The sequence below is a fragment of the Manis javanica genome, chromosome 4, assembly GCF_040802235.1.
Source record: "Manis javanica isolate MJ-LG chromosome 4, MJ_LKY, whole genome shotgun sequence".
Lineage (NCBI taxonomy): Eukaryota > Metazoa > Chordata > Mammalia > Pholidota > Manidae > Manis > Manis javanica.
In genome coordinates, this window is record NC_133159.1 from 27097440 (window position 1) to 27115554 (window position 18115).

Genomic DNA, 18115 nt, shown 5'->3' on the forward strand with positions numbered 1-18115 from the left:
TTACTGGATGCAGATAGTGGATCTGGCTTGTCAGTGTGGCTGTGTGTGTGTGTGTGTGTGTGTGTGTGTGTATTACTGTGCCCTGGTGGGGCTGTGTGTGAATGTGTCAATCTGGCTGTTGGTTCTATGAGTGACTGTGTGTATGTGTGTGTGTGGCTGGCTTGTCAGTGTGGCTGTGTGTGTGTGTGTGTGTATTACTGTGCCCTGGTGGGGCTGTGTGTGAATGTGTCAATCTGGCTATTGGTTCTATGAGTGACTGTGTGTGTGTGTGTGTTACTGTGCCTTGGTGGGGCTGTGTGTGAATGTGTCAATCTGGCTGTTGGTTCTATGAGCGACTGTGTGTGTGTGTGTGTGTGTGTTACTGTGCCTTGGTGGGGCTGTGTGTGAATGTGTCAATCTGGCTGTTGGTTCTATGAGTGACTGTGTGTGTGTGTGTGATGCTAATCCAGTCAATCTGGCTGTTGGTTCTATGAGTGAGTGAGTGAGTGTGTGTGTGTGTGTGTGTGTGTGTGTGTGTGAGAGATGCTAATCCAGCTGTCTTCTTGAGGACTTCACTCTTCAGGCATCTTTTGTCTTCTGCATCATCAGTCTCTACCTTTCTGAATACTACATTATTCCCCAAAACAAACATGTTCCAGGATCTCTTACCTTACAGAACAAATCCTTTTCCCACTTACTTCCTTTGCAGTTAAAGTTTTTGAAGGATTGCTACACCCCTACCTCCACTTCCTCACCCCCAATTCACTTTTCAACCCACTTCAATCTGGCTTCTATCCCCACCAGTCTATTGAAATCCACTCAGCAAGGTCCTCAGTGGCTACTATGTCAAATCCCAAGGCCTTTTTCTGGACTGAGGAACATTTGACATGGCTGACCACTTGCTCTTCTCTGTAGCTCCCAATTTCTGGTTTCCTCTGACCTCACTGATTCCAACTCTAGTTCTTTTCCTGGCTCCTTCCATCAGAAAGTCCATCCTCTTCTATCTCCTCTGCCACTGCCCTAGGGACAACTACAGCAGCCTTCCAACTGGTCTCCCTGTTTTCATTGGTACACCTTCAAACTAAGGCCCAGATTTTGCCTACTTTCTTGACTTTTCTCTTGATCACTTCCTTTGCTCTAGCCACACTGGTTTCCTCTCTGTTCCTCAAATTACCACTTTATGCCTTAGGGCCAGTGCACTCACTGCTGGCTTCGCCTGGAATGCTCTTACCCCAGTTCTGGCAGGTGTGCTCTCAGAGACAGATTTTTGTTTTTTTTCACAAGTGAAAGGAACAGAGTCTGGGCATCATCTCTAAGGGTAAAGACCCAAAGATGTGATTTCTTTTCCAGAAAGGTTCACTGCTTCAACCCACCCATATGAAAGCAGAACTGGAGAAAAGGCTGGCAGTATGCTCTGCTTCAGTCAAAGCTCTGGGCCTAGCAAGAGACACTTAGCTGCTAAAATTACTTTAGACTATGGGAAATTGAGATTAAATGAAATAAGAGACATATAGAATTTAAATAATGCCTAGCATATAACAACAAATAAAAGGTTGTAACTATCTCTAAGGTGGACAAAGGAGAAACTAATTTACCGTGAATGTTTCAGTGCTGTAAAACCTTCCTTAAGTTAACCATGTACTTACTCCTCACCAAGTTCTGTTTTAGAGATAACAAAATTGCACCTCAGAGCAACTAGCCCAAGGTCACAGAATGAGTGAGACTCACAGACCTGATCCACCCCACTTCGCGTCACTGTACCACATGGCCCTCTGCAGAGGCTCACAGGCCTGAGCCCAGCGAGAGGAAGCAGGTCCTTCCAGCCTTTGAGCCCCAACAGTAACAATAATGAGCCATAACAGTGCAGAGGCAGCAGTATGGTGTTGAAACTATAAATGACATAAGAAGCTTCTAAGGAGGTCTCAGCATTTGTTCTTCCTTGTAAGATTGTTTTTTGTTTTTTTCCCTAGCAAAATAAAATGTGTTTTAGCCTCGGACTATCTGGGTGTAGCCCTAAGAAATAGTAGATGATGTTTATAAAGAAAAAATGCAATGGAGGTTAACACAGCTTTTTTTTTTTTTTTACAAAGCAAGTAGTTGCAAATTAAATGGAGAGTATTTTGACTGGGTAAGAATTCCAATTTTTGGAGTTTATGCCCATTTAAAGAAAAGACTTTCTTTCCATTTTCTTTTAAAGGATCATAGCACTCCAGGAGAAATAAGACAAGGGCAGCCTTTGAAAACCCTTCCTCAAACCTCATGAAGGAAGGTGACTGAGGCCAAGCTGCAGGCCTTTCTCCTCCCAAACATACTCATAACTCACATACAGGAGCTAAGCCAGCTGCAGACATCTAGAAAAAACCCGAAAATGACCCTCCTGCTTGGCACGACTGCTGCTTCAGTCAAAGGACCAAGGCGAGGAGATAGATAACAAAAGGACTCTAGGCTTCGGACATTAACTAGGATTCAGGCAGAGCAGGCTCAGCCACTGCTGCTCAGCAGGCAATGCCCTTGGGAGCTTCTCAAGCTATTTCAGTGACTTCTCCCATCTCTTAGAGGTTCCTTGTCAGCCTCCCCAACCTCTTCAGGGCTGAGCTTCCCTACCCTAAGGCAAAACAGCTGCTCTCTTCTCCAAACTATCCCCTCTCACCCCAAGCCTGGGAAGGAATAAATTATTTTCTGTGTATTAATTACCTGAAAGCAGATGGGAACCAATTGGAAGACCATTCTGAGCAGTGCATTCCCAGTGTTTTTCAAACTCCAGGCAATCAGGACACCACTGGCATTCAAAAAAAACAAAATCCAGTAGAAAAAAACAGATTAAAAAAATATCAAGAGTGCACTGCATCATGACTCAATCACACACAGCTCCATCTCGAAAAGTTCCACAAACCAATGCTTACTGTTGTTATAGCAGGTATGTATAGGTGTGAAGTCATGAAAGTACGCCGAGGCCATATAAAACTCGGTTGGATTTGGGTTTTTATGAGAGAAAGGAGATTGGGCAGCTAGGTTTGGGGAGAATTATGAAATGCCTAGCATGTCAAACCAAAGAACTGGGCTGTATTCTATAAGCAACAGAAAACCATTACAAAGTTTTAAGTGAGGAGAGGAATGGACGATCAAACTTGTTTAGAACACAGAGAAAGATCTAGAGAGGGAAGAAATTAAAAGTATAGAAGTTAGGAAGATGTTAAAATAGTTCAAGAAAGAAATGATGGGAGGTTAACCACAATAATAGGGATGGAAATTTTTATTAAGAGATTTTGGAAGCAAAACTGCCAAAACTTAGTGACTATGTGAAGGTAGGAGAAAAAGAAAGCACCAAAAATGATGCCTAACTAAATGCAGTGTGGTTTCCTGGGTAGTATCCTAGAACAGAAAAAGGACATCAGTGAGAAAGCTGGTGAATTCTGATTAAAAGCTGGAGTTTCGTTAATACTTATGTACCAACCAATGTTGGTTTCTTGGTTTGCACAAATGTACTATGCCCATGTAAGACGTTAACATAAGGGGAAACCGGATGAGGGGTATAAAGCAACTCTGTATTATCTTTGCAATTTTTCTGTAAAAACAAATATACTCCAAAATAAGTTTATTAAAAATAAATGATGCCCAGGTTTCTCACTTGAGCACTTGGGAGTCTGACGGCTCAATTTCTCTAAGATGGAATGCTGTAGAGGAGGTCTGGAGGGGGGCAGATGGTAAGACTCAGCTTTAGACATGTTGAGTTTGATGTCCCTATGGCTGGAGAGTGAATACTTTGGAATAAATTGATCTGGGGCTCAGAAAAGAGATCTGGGCTGGAGAAAAGAGACTGGGACTCAGGGAGGGCTGGTGGGCTTACTTAGACTGCCCTGGGATACTTAGATTCAGAGGCAGAGAACCTTTTCATTCCTGGTAGAGCTTGGATGCAGAACTATACCAATGGTTATATACTTGCTGAGTGCCATGTGCCAGACCCTGTTCTAAATGCTTTGCATTACCTCATGGACTCTTCATAACCACCCCCATGGAACAGGTAAAATTTTGAGATTTTATAGATGGGAAAACCATGAAGCAGGACTGCCTATGTTTTAGCAGTGGTGCTCAACTGGGGCAGCATGAGAATCACCTGTGGAGCTTTAAAAATGCCCTAGAACAACTCAGGAATCCAGCCAAAAGCCAAAACCCTATGCACAGTCATAGTGGTACTGGAGGCTGAACCAGTTCTGGTGATACGAAATCGTCTCTTTCTCTCCATTTATCCAAGATTTTTCTTCTTAGGGTATACAGCATTTACTATTGGTGTATTAAAAAGTGTACAACATGCGGATTATTGGATTAAAGATGGTGGAATAGGAAGGCAAGATAGAAACCTCCTCCCAAAAACACATAAAAAAGGAAAATACAATAAATGCAACTAGGCCTGAAAATGACCTGAAGACTGCAGAATAGATGCCCATACACCTGAGGAAGGAGAGGCCATCAAGAAAAGGGTGAGATGGCAAAGCTAAGATCGAGTGGGACCTAAGCCCACCCCCTATACCAGCCTACAGGCAGGAAAAAGAGGAATGGAGTGGGGAGCAGGTAGGACCCCCAAAGCACTGTACACCTGGCCCTGGAGATCTGTTCTGGGAGCACAAGCCCACATTACATTGGGTTCTGGTGATTATTTGGGCTGGGCATCAGAGGCAGGTGGAACACTCTGGGAGGCTTAGACTCTAGCCAGTGTGGATGGCAGGCATGCTCCACCAGTCGAGATCCAAAGCAGAGGCGGCAGTTTGAAAGACTTGCCAGCAGTGCGAGGGGTACCAGAGGTGATGAGGGTTGGACAGAACTCTCTCCTCAGGAGAAAGGGCAGGTGGAGGATACCTCCCCAGACCTTCCTCAGCCCCACAGATTAGGAATTCTCAGGAGCTCCAGACAGCTCATCCCCCTTACTGGCAATGCAGCCCTGAGGCACATCCCTGCACACTGCCAGACACCAACCCATTTGGTCCAGTGGCAGCATCAGACTTTGCTGCCTGGCAGGTAGAAGGAGACTTTCCAAGCTTGCTTGACTCCATTGCACCCAATCAGAGAGGTGCTTGGAGGAACCAGACCCAAGAGCTCCTTTCTCCTTTCAGAAGTCCAAACCCAGTGCTGTGCATCCGGCTGGGGCACATTGGACCACCTACCCCATTAACCCTGCAGCCCCACCATTGCTGCAGGCCAGGCAGAGGGTGGCCCCACCCACAGTGAGCTCAACAGAAATTCCTAAGCTGATCACAAAAGCAGTAGCTCAAGGAAACTTCTCACCCAGACTTAGACCACTACAGAAGCCAGACAGAAAGGTGCCCCATCCATGGCACACTAACAAATGGGGCCCCCGTAAAATAGAACCAGGCACTAGAGAGTCAAGAATATTGAAATTCTGTGCACCATAGCACACCTTCTTCATAAAGCTATAACTCTTTAGACCAGAAACAGAGCAGAGACATCTAATACAAAGGAAGAAACAATCCTTGACAAAATGAGCAGGCAGAGGAATTTGATCCAAGCAAAGCTACAAGACAGAACCCAAGAAAGAGGGCTAAATGAAACAGAGATCGCCAGCCTTCTTGATAAAGATTTCAAAATAAAAGTAAAAAACATGCTCACGGATTTATAGAAAAGTAGTCAAGATCTCAGGGAGAACTTCAACAAAGAGACAGAAAACCTGAAGAGCCACTCAGAGCTGAAGAATACAGTATCTGAAATGAAACATACAATGGAGGGACTTAAAAGTAGATTAGATCATATAGAGGAGACAGTAAATGAAACAATTAGAGAACAAGAAAACAAAGAAGCTGAAGAACTGTGAGAAAAAAGGATCTCTAGGAATCAAAGAATAAGAGAGCTATGTGACCAATATAAATGAAACAATATTCACATAATAGGGGTACCAGAAGGAGAAGAGAAAGACAAAGGGATAGAAAGTCTCTTCAAGGAAATAATTGTTGAAAACTTCTCCACTTTGGGGAATAAAATAGACACTCAGGTCATGGAAGCACAGAGATCCCCTAACAAAAGAAGCCCCAGGATGACAACACCAAGACATACAATAATTAAAATGGCAAAGATCAAGGATAAGGAGAGTGTTGAAAGTAGTCAGAGAGAGAAAAAAGATTACTTATAAAGGAATCCATCCCATCAGGCTATCAGCAGACTTCTCAACAGAAACTCTTCAGGCCATAAAGCAGTAGCATGAAATATACTGAAACAGAAGGACCTCCAGCCAAGAATCCTCTACCCAGCAAGATAATCACTTAAATTTGAAGCAGGGATTAAACAATTTCCAGATAAACAAAAGTTGAAGGAATTTGCCATGACTAAGCCAGTCTTACACAATATGTGAAAGGAACTGCTGTAGATGGAAATGACCCTAAGGTTAAATAGCTTTTCCCACTGAAAATAAATCCACAGTAAAGGTAGTAGACCAACTAATTACCAAGCAAGTAGGAAATGTTAAAACAAAACAAAAGAAGCAGAATCAACTACACTCAAAATCAGTCAAGGGATATATAAAAAGTGCAGATTATGACATCTAATACAAAAAATGTGGAGGAGGAAGAGGAAGAAGGGAAAAAAAAGTACCTTTAGATCGTGTTTGAAATAGAATAATCAGAAATTGAAGATAGACTATTATATACTAAAGAAGCTATCCTTGAACGTTTGGTAACCACAAAACTAAACCCTACAGTAAATACACACACACAAAAATTAATTAACTTTAAAAAGAGAGAAATTAAATTACAACACTAAAGAAAACCAATCACAAGAATATGAGAGGAAGAAAGGAACAAAGTGGAGATTAAAAAAAACAATAGAAAACAATTAATAAAATGACAATAAGTACATATCTATCAATAATCACCTTAAATGTAAATGGACTGAATGCACCAATCAAAAGACATAGAGTGGAAGAATGGATAAGGAAACAAGACCCATCTATATGCTGCCTTCAAGAGACTCATTTTAGACCCAAAGACATACACAGACTAAAAATGAAGGGATGAAAAAAGATACCATATTCAAATAATAGGGAGAATAAAACAGGAGTAACAGTACTTAGACAAAATTGATTTCAAAACAAAAAAAGTAACAAGAGACAAAGAAGGACATTATATAATGATAAAGGGATCAGTTTAACAAGAGTATATAACCATTATAAATATCTATGCATCCTATAGGAGCATCTAAATGTGTAAAACAAGTACCAACAGAATTAAAGGAGGAAACAGATTGTAACATATTTCTCTTAGAAGACTGTTAACACACCTCTCATAACAATATATCAACCAGACAGAAAATAAATAAGGAAACAGAGGCAATGAACAATACATTAGATCAAATGGACTTCACAGATACCTACAGAACACTCCATCCAAAAGCAACAAGATACACATTTTTCTCAAGTGTACATGGAACGTTCTCCAGAACAGATCACGTATTAGGCCAAAAGAAGACCCTCAATAAATTTAAAAAGACTGAAACTGTATTAAGCAGCCTATCAGACCACAATGGTATGAAACCAGAAATAAATTGCACAAAGAAAAAATAGACAAACACATGGAGGCTAAATGACATGCTTTTAAATAACCAATGGATCAATGAACAAAACAGAAATAAAGCAACACATGGAGACAAATGAAAACAAAAACACAATAGCCCAAAATCTGTGGTATGAAGCAAAGGCAATTCTAAGAGGAAAGTACATAGCAATACGGGCTTACATCAAAAAACAAGAACAATCCCAAATAATCTAAAATCACAATTAAAGAAACAAGAAAAAGAAGAACAAATGAAACCCAAAGTCCATATGAATGACATAATAAAGATGAGAGCAGAAATTAATAAAATAGAGAATAAAACAATAGAAAAAAAGTCAATGAAACCAGGAGCTAGGTCTTTGAGAAAATAAACAAAATAGATAAACCCCTAGCCAGACATATCAAGAAAAAAAGAGAGTGTACACACACAGAATCAGAAATGAAGGAATAATCACAATGGATGTCACAGAAATATAAAGAACTATTAGAGAATTTATGAAAAATTATATGCCAATAAATTGGACAACTTCCTAGAAAAATATAATCTTCCAAGACTGACCCAGGAAGAAACAGAAAAGCTGAACAGACCAATTACCAACAATGAAATTGAATTGGTAACAAAAAAACTCCCCCAAAACAAAACTCCAGGTCCAGATGTCTTCACAGCCAAATTTCACCAAACACTTAGAAGAAGATTTAGTTCCCATCCTTCTTAAAGCATTTCAGAAAGTAGAAGAGGAGGGAATGCTTCCAAACTTATTCTATGAGGCCAGCATCACTCTAATACCAAAACCACACAAAGACACCACAGAAAAAGAAAATTACAGAGCAGTATCTCTGATGAACAGATGCAAAAATCCTCAACAAAATATTAGCAAACTGAATCCAAAAATACATCACAAAGGTCATCCACCATGACCAAGTGGGATTTATTCCAGGGATGCAACGATGGTACAATATTTGTAAATCAATATCATATACACATCAACAAAAAGAACAAAAACCACATGATCAACTCAATAGCTGCTGAAAAAGCATCTGACAAAATTCAACATCGATTCAAAATAAAAATGCTCAACAAAAAGGGCATAGAGGGTACATACCTCAACATAACAAAGGCCATATATGACAAACCCATAGCCAACATCATACTTAACAGAGAAAAGTTGAAAGTTTTTCCTCTAAGATCGGGGAAAGACAAAGATGCCCACTATCACCACTTTATTCAACTTAGTACCGGAGGTCCCAGCCACAGCAATCAGATAACACAGAGATAAAAGGCATCTAAGTTGGTAAGGAAGAATTTAAACTCTGTATTTTCAGATGCCATATTATATAGAAAACCCTAAAGAATCCACCAAAAAACTACTAGAACTAATAACTGAATTCAGCAAAGTTGGAGGATGCAAAATTAACATACAAAAATCTGTTGCATTCCTATATACTAACAATGAACTAGCAGAAAGAGAAATCAGGAAAACAACTCTACAATTCAATCAAAAAGAATAAAATACCTAGGAATAAAACTAACCAGGGAGGTCAAAGACCTCTACTCTGAAAACTATAAGACACTCATAAGAGAAATTAAAACACCAAAATATGGAAATCTATCTGGTGCTCATGAAGAATTAATATTGTCAAAATGGCCATCCTGCCCAAAGCAATTTACAGATTCAATGCAATCTCTATCAAAATACCAAGAGCATTCTTCAATGAACTAGAACAAATAGTTCTAAAATTCATATGGAACCACAAAATACCCCAAACAGCCAAAGCAATACTGAGAAAGAAGAACAAAGGTGGAGGGATTACACTCCCTGACTTCAAGCTCTACTACAAAGCCACAGTAATCTTTGGTACTGGCATAAGAACAGACCCATAGATCAATGGAACAGAATAGAGAATCCAGATATAAACCCACACATCTACGGTCAATTAATATGTGATATATAAGTCATGAATATACAATGGGGAAAGACAGTTTCTTCAACAACTGGTGTTGGCAAAACTGGACAGCTACATATAAGTGAATGAAACAAGATTGTCTAAGTCCATACACAAAAGTAAACTCGAAATGGATCAAAGACTTGAATGTAAGTCATGAAACCATAAAACTCTGAGAAGAAAACATAGGCAAAAATCTCGAATATAAACATGAACAACTTTTTCCTGAACATATCTCCTCAGGCAAGGGAAACAAAATAAAAAATGAATAAGTGGGCCTACATCAAACTAAAAAGCTTTTGTGCATCAAAAAGCCTCCACAGGGATCCGGACGATGCTGCGGTTGTGGCTGCATCCAGCCCACCGTCTCCTGGACTTGCCATAGGAATGAGGAGGGAGATGTCTAGGCTGGCATGTGCATATAGTGAGACAACGAATTTGACCGGATCTGTACTGTTGGAACTCAACCAGGAGTTGGGAGGGGTGCAAGTTGTAGCACTCCAAAATCTCATGACTATAGACTATCTATGGTTAAAAGAACATATGGGATGTGAACAGATCCCAGAAATGGGCTGCTTTAATTTGTCTGATGGTTCAAGTACAGTTGGACAATATCCATCATATCATAGATAAATTTTCACAAATGCCTAGGGTGCCTAAATGGTTTTCTTGGCTTCACTGAAGATGGATGGTAATTATAGATTTGCTTTGTTTATGTCACCGTATTCCTATTATGTTAATATGTGTGTGCAAATTAGTTAGTAGTTTAAAACCTATACATACTTAAGGTACTCTACAAGAAGATATGTCAAAGAAATAATCAATCCTCCCATGTTTCCTTCATATGCTACATCTATAGCTTTTCTTCTTCCTTCCTAATTACAACCCTTAAATAGAATTCGTGCCTCATATCGAATTTACAGAGTATCATAATTCCTCCAGGTGGTAAAGATACCTCGAGACAAGTGCTGGGCATAGAAGCCACAGGGCATAAATCTGCAAAGAAGTAAAAAGCTAACCTTTGCAAACAATATGGCTTCTCTCTCACTTACCAACTTTACATTTCCCTGTATGGCCCCGGAAGATGACTGGTTAGCCAGAGACGGGTAAGATTCCCCAAGGGAGGAACAACCTAAGACAGGCACAGTCGCAGGGGGGCCATCAGGTGAGAATTTGGGGATCAACAGAGGTGAGGCCCAGAACCTCACCCCCCCTGCTTTGAGAGAAATCTTCTGCATCCGTGGATGTCTTGCTGCCCTTGTCTAGCCTGGATTAATACTTAGTCCATAGGCACACACCTGATCATCTGATCATCTATATTTGCCTTCTTACAGCACTAAACTATGTTTTCTACCTTTATCTTGCATCTACCTACCACTTCAGCATTTTATTAAAAATAAAAATAATAATAATAATAGGAGAAATGTGGGATCAACATATAAATCAAGTACAAAAATCAAACGAATATTCATATTTGACCTGATTGTTTATAGGTCATAATGCATGATCAAAACCGAAAGTTTCTGTGATGAATGCCCTTGTACTGTTCACCATGTAAGAATTTATTCACTACGTAAGAATTCGTTCACCATGTAAGAACTTGTTTGTTATGCTTCAGAAGATTGGAGACTGACGAGAACTAGGCTTGAGATGGATTAATGATTGTACATTGAGCGTTGACCCCCCCTATACTGAATTTTATTGTTGTTAACAACCATTTGATCAATAAATATGAGAGATGCCCTCTCAAAAAAAAAAAAAAAAAAAAAAAGCTTTTGTGCAGCAAAGGACACCATCAGCTGAACAAAAAGGCACCCTATAGTATGGGAGAATATTTGTAAACAACTCATCCAATAAGGGTTAATATATAAAATATATAAAAAACTCACATGCCTCAAAACCCAAAAGACAAATAACCATATCAAAGAACAGGTGGAGGACCTGAACAGACACTTCTCCAAAGAAATACAAATGGCCAACAGGCCCATGAAAAGATGCTTCACATCACTAATCATCAGGGAAATGCAAATTAAAACCACAATGAGATATCACCTCATACCAGTTAGAACGGCCACTATCCAAAAGACAGTAACAAATGCTGACAAGTGTGCAGAGAAAGGGGAACCCTCCTTTCTTGTTGAGGGAATTGTTGGAGGGAACATAAATTGCTGCAGGCACTGTGGAAAGCAGTATAGAGGTTCCTCAAAAAATAAAAAAATAGAAATATCATTTGACCCAGTAATTTCACTCCTAGGAACTTACCTGAAGAAAACAAAATCCCTGATTCAAAAAGACATATGCATCCCTATGTTTATTGTTGCACTGTTTGCAATAGCCAAGATATGCAAGCAACCTGTGTCCATCAACAGATGGACAAAGAAGATGTGGTTCATATACAAAATGGAATATCATTCAGCCATAAAAAGAAAAGAAATCCTGCCATTTGCAACAACATAGGTGGATCTAGAGGGTATTATGCTCAGTGAAATAAGCCAGGCAGAGTATGACAAATGCCATATGATTTCACTTATTTGTGGAATATAAAAACAAAGCAAATCAAAAGGAACAAAACAGCATTAGACTCATATAGACACTGAGAAGTGACTAATGGTTACCAAGGGGGAGGGGGACTGTTGAACCAATGTGATGTACATTGATTAAAAAAAAAAAAGGTGCTCAACATGCAAATCTGACATTCACACCATTAATACAAATGTTCTGACTGGTATGTATTATCTTAGATATTCCACCTCATGTAAAACAAAAATCTATCTGTATGTGGTATTAAGAGGAGCACAGAATTAGACAAAGTAAAGCTTATCTTGTTTTAAGACCAAAGGTGCCTTAAGTGTGGTTCCCGGATCAGCAGTAGCAGCATTAGAAATGTTAGAAATGCAAAATCTCACTCAGGCCTCACCCAGACATTCAGAAACTACAGGGTAGGACCTAGGAAGCTATGTTTCAGAAAGCCCTCAGGGGGACAGGATGCATGCTAAAATTTGAGGATAGTTGCTCCAAAGAAACTTCAGTCCAGTTGTTTGCTATCATGACTGAAGATAATTGCTTGGGAAGCTTTAAAAAATACTCCTATGTCTAGGCTCCAAACCTACTTAGTTGGAATCAGGGAGTAAGTGCAGCCTAATCCTGTGCACTGAAACAGAAAACTCCCCAGGTGCTTCTGATACATGCACCCAGTTAAGAACACCTGTTTTAGTGGCACCAATCAAAAAACAACTACATTATCCATTCCCAAAAAGCTAGATTAAAAATTAAAACAGATATCTGGTTAACTGCCTATTGCAAATCGATTTAATAGATATTATGCAACTGTGAACAAGAATAAGGCAGCTATATATGTACAGATTTTAAAAGACTTCAAATATAGTATTAAGTGAAATAAATACGCAGAACACTTAAATGTTTTTAAAAGGGGACATGTGAATGTGCACATGTGTGCGTGCATGCTTTATGCATATCTCTTCAAGGACAGATAAGAAATTAGCTGAAGTTTCCTCTGGGAAGGGAAGCAGATGACCAAATTATAGGGACAGGAGAAACATTTTGTGTCTTTGTACCGTTTGCATTTTTTACTCAGTGCATGTATTACCTATTCTAATTAATTAACTAATTAAATATGAAGCATAGGGGCAAAAAGAACCACAGCTTTAGAGTGAATGAGACATTAGCAAGCAAGATCTATGAGAGCCTTAGATGGGAAAGAGGCTGGGGCTGTTGGCTGATAAAGGACAATTAGAGCCTTAATGACAGGAAAGAGGCAGGAAGAAAGACAGTCCCCGAAAAAAGTCTAATGAAGATATTCCTCTGTTTCCTTCCTGAGGTGATGTTAGGTAAACTGAGACTCAAGCCAGAGAGCTCAATTTATCCATATTCATGTTTATTCTGAATAAAGCATCTATTAAGAGTGTACAGCAAAAGAGTAGAAAAAAAAAAGGAGCCCATCAGAAAAAGTTTCCTGGCAAGAAGGAAGGAGGGCATGACGTTAGGAACCCTGTTTAGGGAAGGAAATGTTGTCCAGGTCATGGATGCCATTTTTGTCAATGATTCGAACGCTGAAAGTTGGCAGATTCAGGATGAAGCGTTTCTGGAGCTGCAGAGAAACATGAAGGAAATCAGTCAACAAATATTTATTGAGCACCAACTATGGGCCAGGTTCTGTTAGAGAACTGGGCATTAAGCAAATAAAAATCCCCACTTTTGTGGAGTTTATACTCTGTTGGGGCAGTCAGTACTAGGACACTGAGGAAAGCCCAAACTGCAGCTGGAGGCTGACTAGAAGGTAGTTAAGTAAACACGGGAGATGCAGCTGGGAGCTTGTCTCTGGTCCGTCAGCTGATGAAAAAATTAAGGCAATCCAATGCTCTATTCCCAGTAGTCTGCTACCAATCAGCCTGGTAAACACAGACTTGTCCATTAAAATGTCTCAAGATAATAAGCCAACAAAGTCTCAAAGATAATAAGTGACTGCCCTAGGACCAAAGGGCAATTGAACCAAAGCAATGTACTACTATGTTTCAACAGTTTGTTCCAGTCACCTACCCACATTATAAAGACTTGAGTGTGTGTCAGTGTGTCTGTGTAGCTGGAGGGATGGTGGGAAGGATGTGAGCGTAACTGCTCTCGGAACAACCCTGTTTCTGTCTCCTCCAATCCACACTGACCTCTCATTAAACTAGCATCTCTGCACTCCTACAACTCTCTGCCTGAGAAGCTGTTCAAAGGAGCCAGGTCTATGCGCACAGAAGCAGACAGTCCCACTAATAACCTGGCTGATTATTGAGGAACACAGCTGGATGAAATGTTTGCTTGTCTAGCTACCCTTCCTGGACACCTCACTTAGTCTCTACAGAGAAGGTACAAAACTCTGTACCTGCTCCCTTAGGAGCATATCCCCAGGAAGTCCACCTCCCCAGGCCCAAGTTCCCCTTCCCTTGATGTTTCCCATCTCCTTTACAGCTGAGGACTGGGCAGAAACAACCCATTCTATTTCCAGGGTCTTCTCTGGCCAATGAGTCTTACATTCAGAAACAAACTCCAAGATTAAGAAAAGATGATAATAAGGAAATGTGGATTTCTAAAATAATCATCTTTAGGATCCATGGGGAATAAAGTCTCAAAGCACTTGATATTCCAATTCCAAGGAGCTGCTTTTTCCTGTCAGGCCCTCGCAACACTTGGGGCTGCTGGACTAATAGGGCCTCTCAGATGAATGGTTAAGCACACCCATTTATTCTCAGCTTCTCCTTTGGAAAGGGAATTTACAGACAAGAGGGAGAAGGGGGCACTGCGGACTGAAAGGACAGTCTTGCGTGAGAAGCAAACTGATGTTTTGTTCAGTGTCCCACCTGCTCTCCTCCTCCTATCTTTCTAGACCATGAATTCAAGTTCATCCTCAGGCTGTAAGAACAGTAAGAGAATGAAAAAGCCTAAAGGAGTCCCTTTCTTTTCCTTCTCATTCTCCATTCATACCCCAAAGCTTCAGACTCTCAGCAGTACTGGAATGGGTGGTCTGTGTTCCTGGCCTCACAAACTGAAGGCTACTCTTCCCTTCTGCCTAAAGCTTCCTAGTTACCTTCTACGACATTCCGAATTCTTAGGGGAGGCTTTCTCTCCAGAACCCATGCACTGTTAAGGGAGCAGACAGTATGGCAACTCCAGGTGGCCCATGAATAGAGCAGGTATAATAAGGCAGCAATTCTTAAAGTATGGCCCAGTTACCACCTGCAGCAAAGTCACCTGGGACTGCTAGTTAAAATATTCTCAGGCTCTATACTGGGATGACTAAAGCAGGATCTTGGAGGGGTTAGGGGAGAAGATGGATATGAATTCATCTTTCTTTCTTTCTTCTTTCCTTCTTTCTTTCCTTCTTTCTTTCTCTTTCTCTCTTGCTTTCTTTCTTTCTCTTTTTTTATAAAACAAGTTTCCTCCAGATGATTCTTATACATGCTAAAATTTGAGAACCATTAGTCTGGATAAACCCAAAACAAAAGTAACTAAATTGTAAAGTTGACATGGATGAGGAAGGTGACCCTTGAGAGAAAAAATTAGCTTGTTACCCACCAAACTCTATCCCTAGTAGCGACTTCACATCTGGTTAGCAGGTATTACACTTTCTCACAAGAATCAGAAAAAATTCAACCAAGAAAGAACTGAAATGATATTGGCAAACAAAGAGTTCAGAAACGTTCTTTACAGAATCCCACGGGAGCTACTCACCTCCTCTAGACATTTCCGAAGAAGCTCCACTGCCCTCTCACGTGAGATAGCTGAAAGAAAGCACAAAAGCTGAGTAGTGCTACTGTTAAGTCCAGCTCTCCATGGGCCAAACCTTTGATTAAGTTTCAAACTTCTTCGAGTCAGCATGCCACACAAATGGAAAAGAGAAAAAAATTCCTACCTTCTAGCTTGCAACAAACTTATTCCATATGCAGTCGAGGGTGCCCAAGACCCAATGCTCTGGCAACCAGAAGCCATTGCAAATCAATTTGCTACAGAGAAGGGTAAGCATGACGGAATTCTGCCTCCCATGGCCAGGGCCTGCCTCTTTCTTACAGCTCATTCTCCCACACCCTTTAGACCAGGGTTTAAATCAGTTCCATCTGCCCTAGCCAGCTGCAAGTCAGAGAAAGGAAGGACAGGGCCAGAGTTTAGCCTCACTTTCCCAGCTGGGTCTCAGCTTAACAATAGAAAGAGAATTCATAGGATGGGGCTGAGACTCTCATAAAATAGAAACCAAAAGAACTGTCCATGGGCATGGCAAACTGGGATGACATATTACACAGTTAGGCTTCAGGGCTGGCTGGTGGTTATTTTGGTGGGTCAGTCAGCTGTATTATTGACAGATGCCAAATCAAGAAACAGTCACCAGGAGGCCAGGCTACTTCTTATCAGGATGTGGCCTGAAGCTCTGGTGTGGCTGAAGCTGAATAAGAGGTCAGCACCAAAAAAGGAATGAAGATGAAGAGGCCAGACTTTTACTGTACATAAGGGAAGAATGGCAGGTAAGGAGAGAGGTGGTTATCTGTGCTCCATCTGTATAGCCAGTAAAAGATAAGAATCCCAAGTGCCTGCTGGTCACAGTGGCTAAAGTTGAGGTCAGGATGGGGGCCAGAAGATCAATTTAGGACCAAAGCATCCATGTTGGAAGCTTTAACAAGCTGACAGTTTACTGGCAAGTAGTGAGCCAGCTTTTTCTTGCAGGAGGGGGCAGTTAATAGGTGATACGAACCAATGGAAGGGCCCAGGCTATGGGTTTCAAAGCTTTCATATTTTAAGCAAAGGAATCCTGTTGTCTTGCTGGGAACCTGTTCATTCTCACCAACTCAAAACAAATGCACATATCACTTGGTTTACTTGCTCATTCTCTATAGCTGAGATACTAATAAGCATCTAGGCAGGGAAAAATGTGTGGAAAATAGAACTTTTGTAGCTGAAGAAATATATTTTACTACCTCAAACCTCCTTTAAAATAAAGCAAGGCTCTGGAAATAAGCAATATCTCATTTTGTCTGGCAAAAGAGGGACTTTAATCAGCTTTTCAATTAACCCTACTGATCTGCAGGAGAGAACAGCTTCTAGAGGGCACGTGCATGTGCTTCTTAGGCTCCATCCTCTGTGCAAGCCCTGGCCACCCGTCTACAAGAGAGTAATGTACAAAACCAGGAACAGTTGAAGATGGGGCTCTACTACCACTCCCTGACTAGAAGTGCTGGAACTTACTTGGTGTGTAGTATCGATCCAGGATACTGAGAGTCAGGAAGGCACCATAGCCATGGGCTGCAAAAGGAGCCTTGGCCAAGGCTGCTAGGTAGTCCATGTAGTAGAGCGCTGGACCCTCATGCTCATCATAGCCAGCCAGGAGGAGGTTGACGTGATATGGGGTCTGCAAAAGAAAGACATGGCAAAGTGATGTATCGAAGCAACAGTACCAACATCTTTTCCCATGACACATGGGAACATTCTAACTCTTGGTAAACAAGAAAATAGCAGCAGCTAAGTAAATCATAATGAAAGTAAAAATTTAGAGAAATCAAAAAGACCTAGAGTGTGGTAAGAGGTAAAGTGAGGTCACCTTATTTTCTCTGAACAAAAGAGATTTAGAGCACTTTAAGATATACAAAAGGCTGCTTTCTTCTTAAAGCCTGTGGACCAGAACAAGTTAAAAGAGCATTTCAAAAGCAAAGCATGGATGCTGTTGTGTCTTTCCTAATTGCTGAAGCCAACAAACACAGTTCTCAGTGTGTCAGGCCAGAGACTAAACAGGCTCAGTCTGGGCACCTGGACCAAAATATCAAGTGGCAAACCGTATGTCCCACTATTAAAGAAAAAACTCTTGTTGGAGTGGGGAAGGACGGTAGGTTTCAAATATTTAAGTCAAATCATTAAACTTTTAATGCAGACAGTAATAATGGAAGTCCATAATTACAAAGAAACATAATAATATTAGAAAAACTGTCAATTTAGGCAAAATGTTAACATTTTTCTAATATAACAAGTTTACCCTAAGATAACTAAGAAGTCATTTTTACTGAGACAAATAAAAAGTAATTATAACTTGGATTCATAGGTATCCTTTCTTTATATTACTGAAAATATAAAAATGCAAGTTCCCCCAGAGAACC

The 18115-nt window shown here is 40.5% G+C and overlaps 1 protein-coding gene across 1 annotated transcript in view; it reads right to left on the reverse strand.

Annotated features, from left to right (window-relative positions):
• Window positions 1-13350: 13350 nt before the first annotated feature.
• PSMB2 (proteasome 20S subunit beta 2) overlaps window positions 13351-18115 on the reverse strand; it is a 28678-nt gene continuing 23913 nt past the window's right edge. Inside the window, exons 4-6 of the mRNA XM_017658404.3 lie at window positions 17214-17376; window positions 15711-15760; window positions 13351-13584 (exon numbers count right to left, since the gene is read on the reverse strand). Coding sequence (XP_017513893.1) covers window positions 13477-13584; window positions 15711-15760; window positions 17214-17376 — 321 coding nt within the window. The 3' untranslated portion in view covers window positions 13351-13476. The remainder of the gene's footprint in view (window positions 13585-15710; window positions 15761-17213; window positions 17377-18115) is intronic.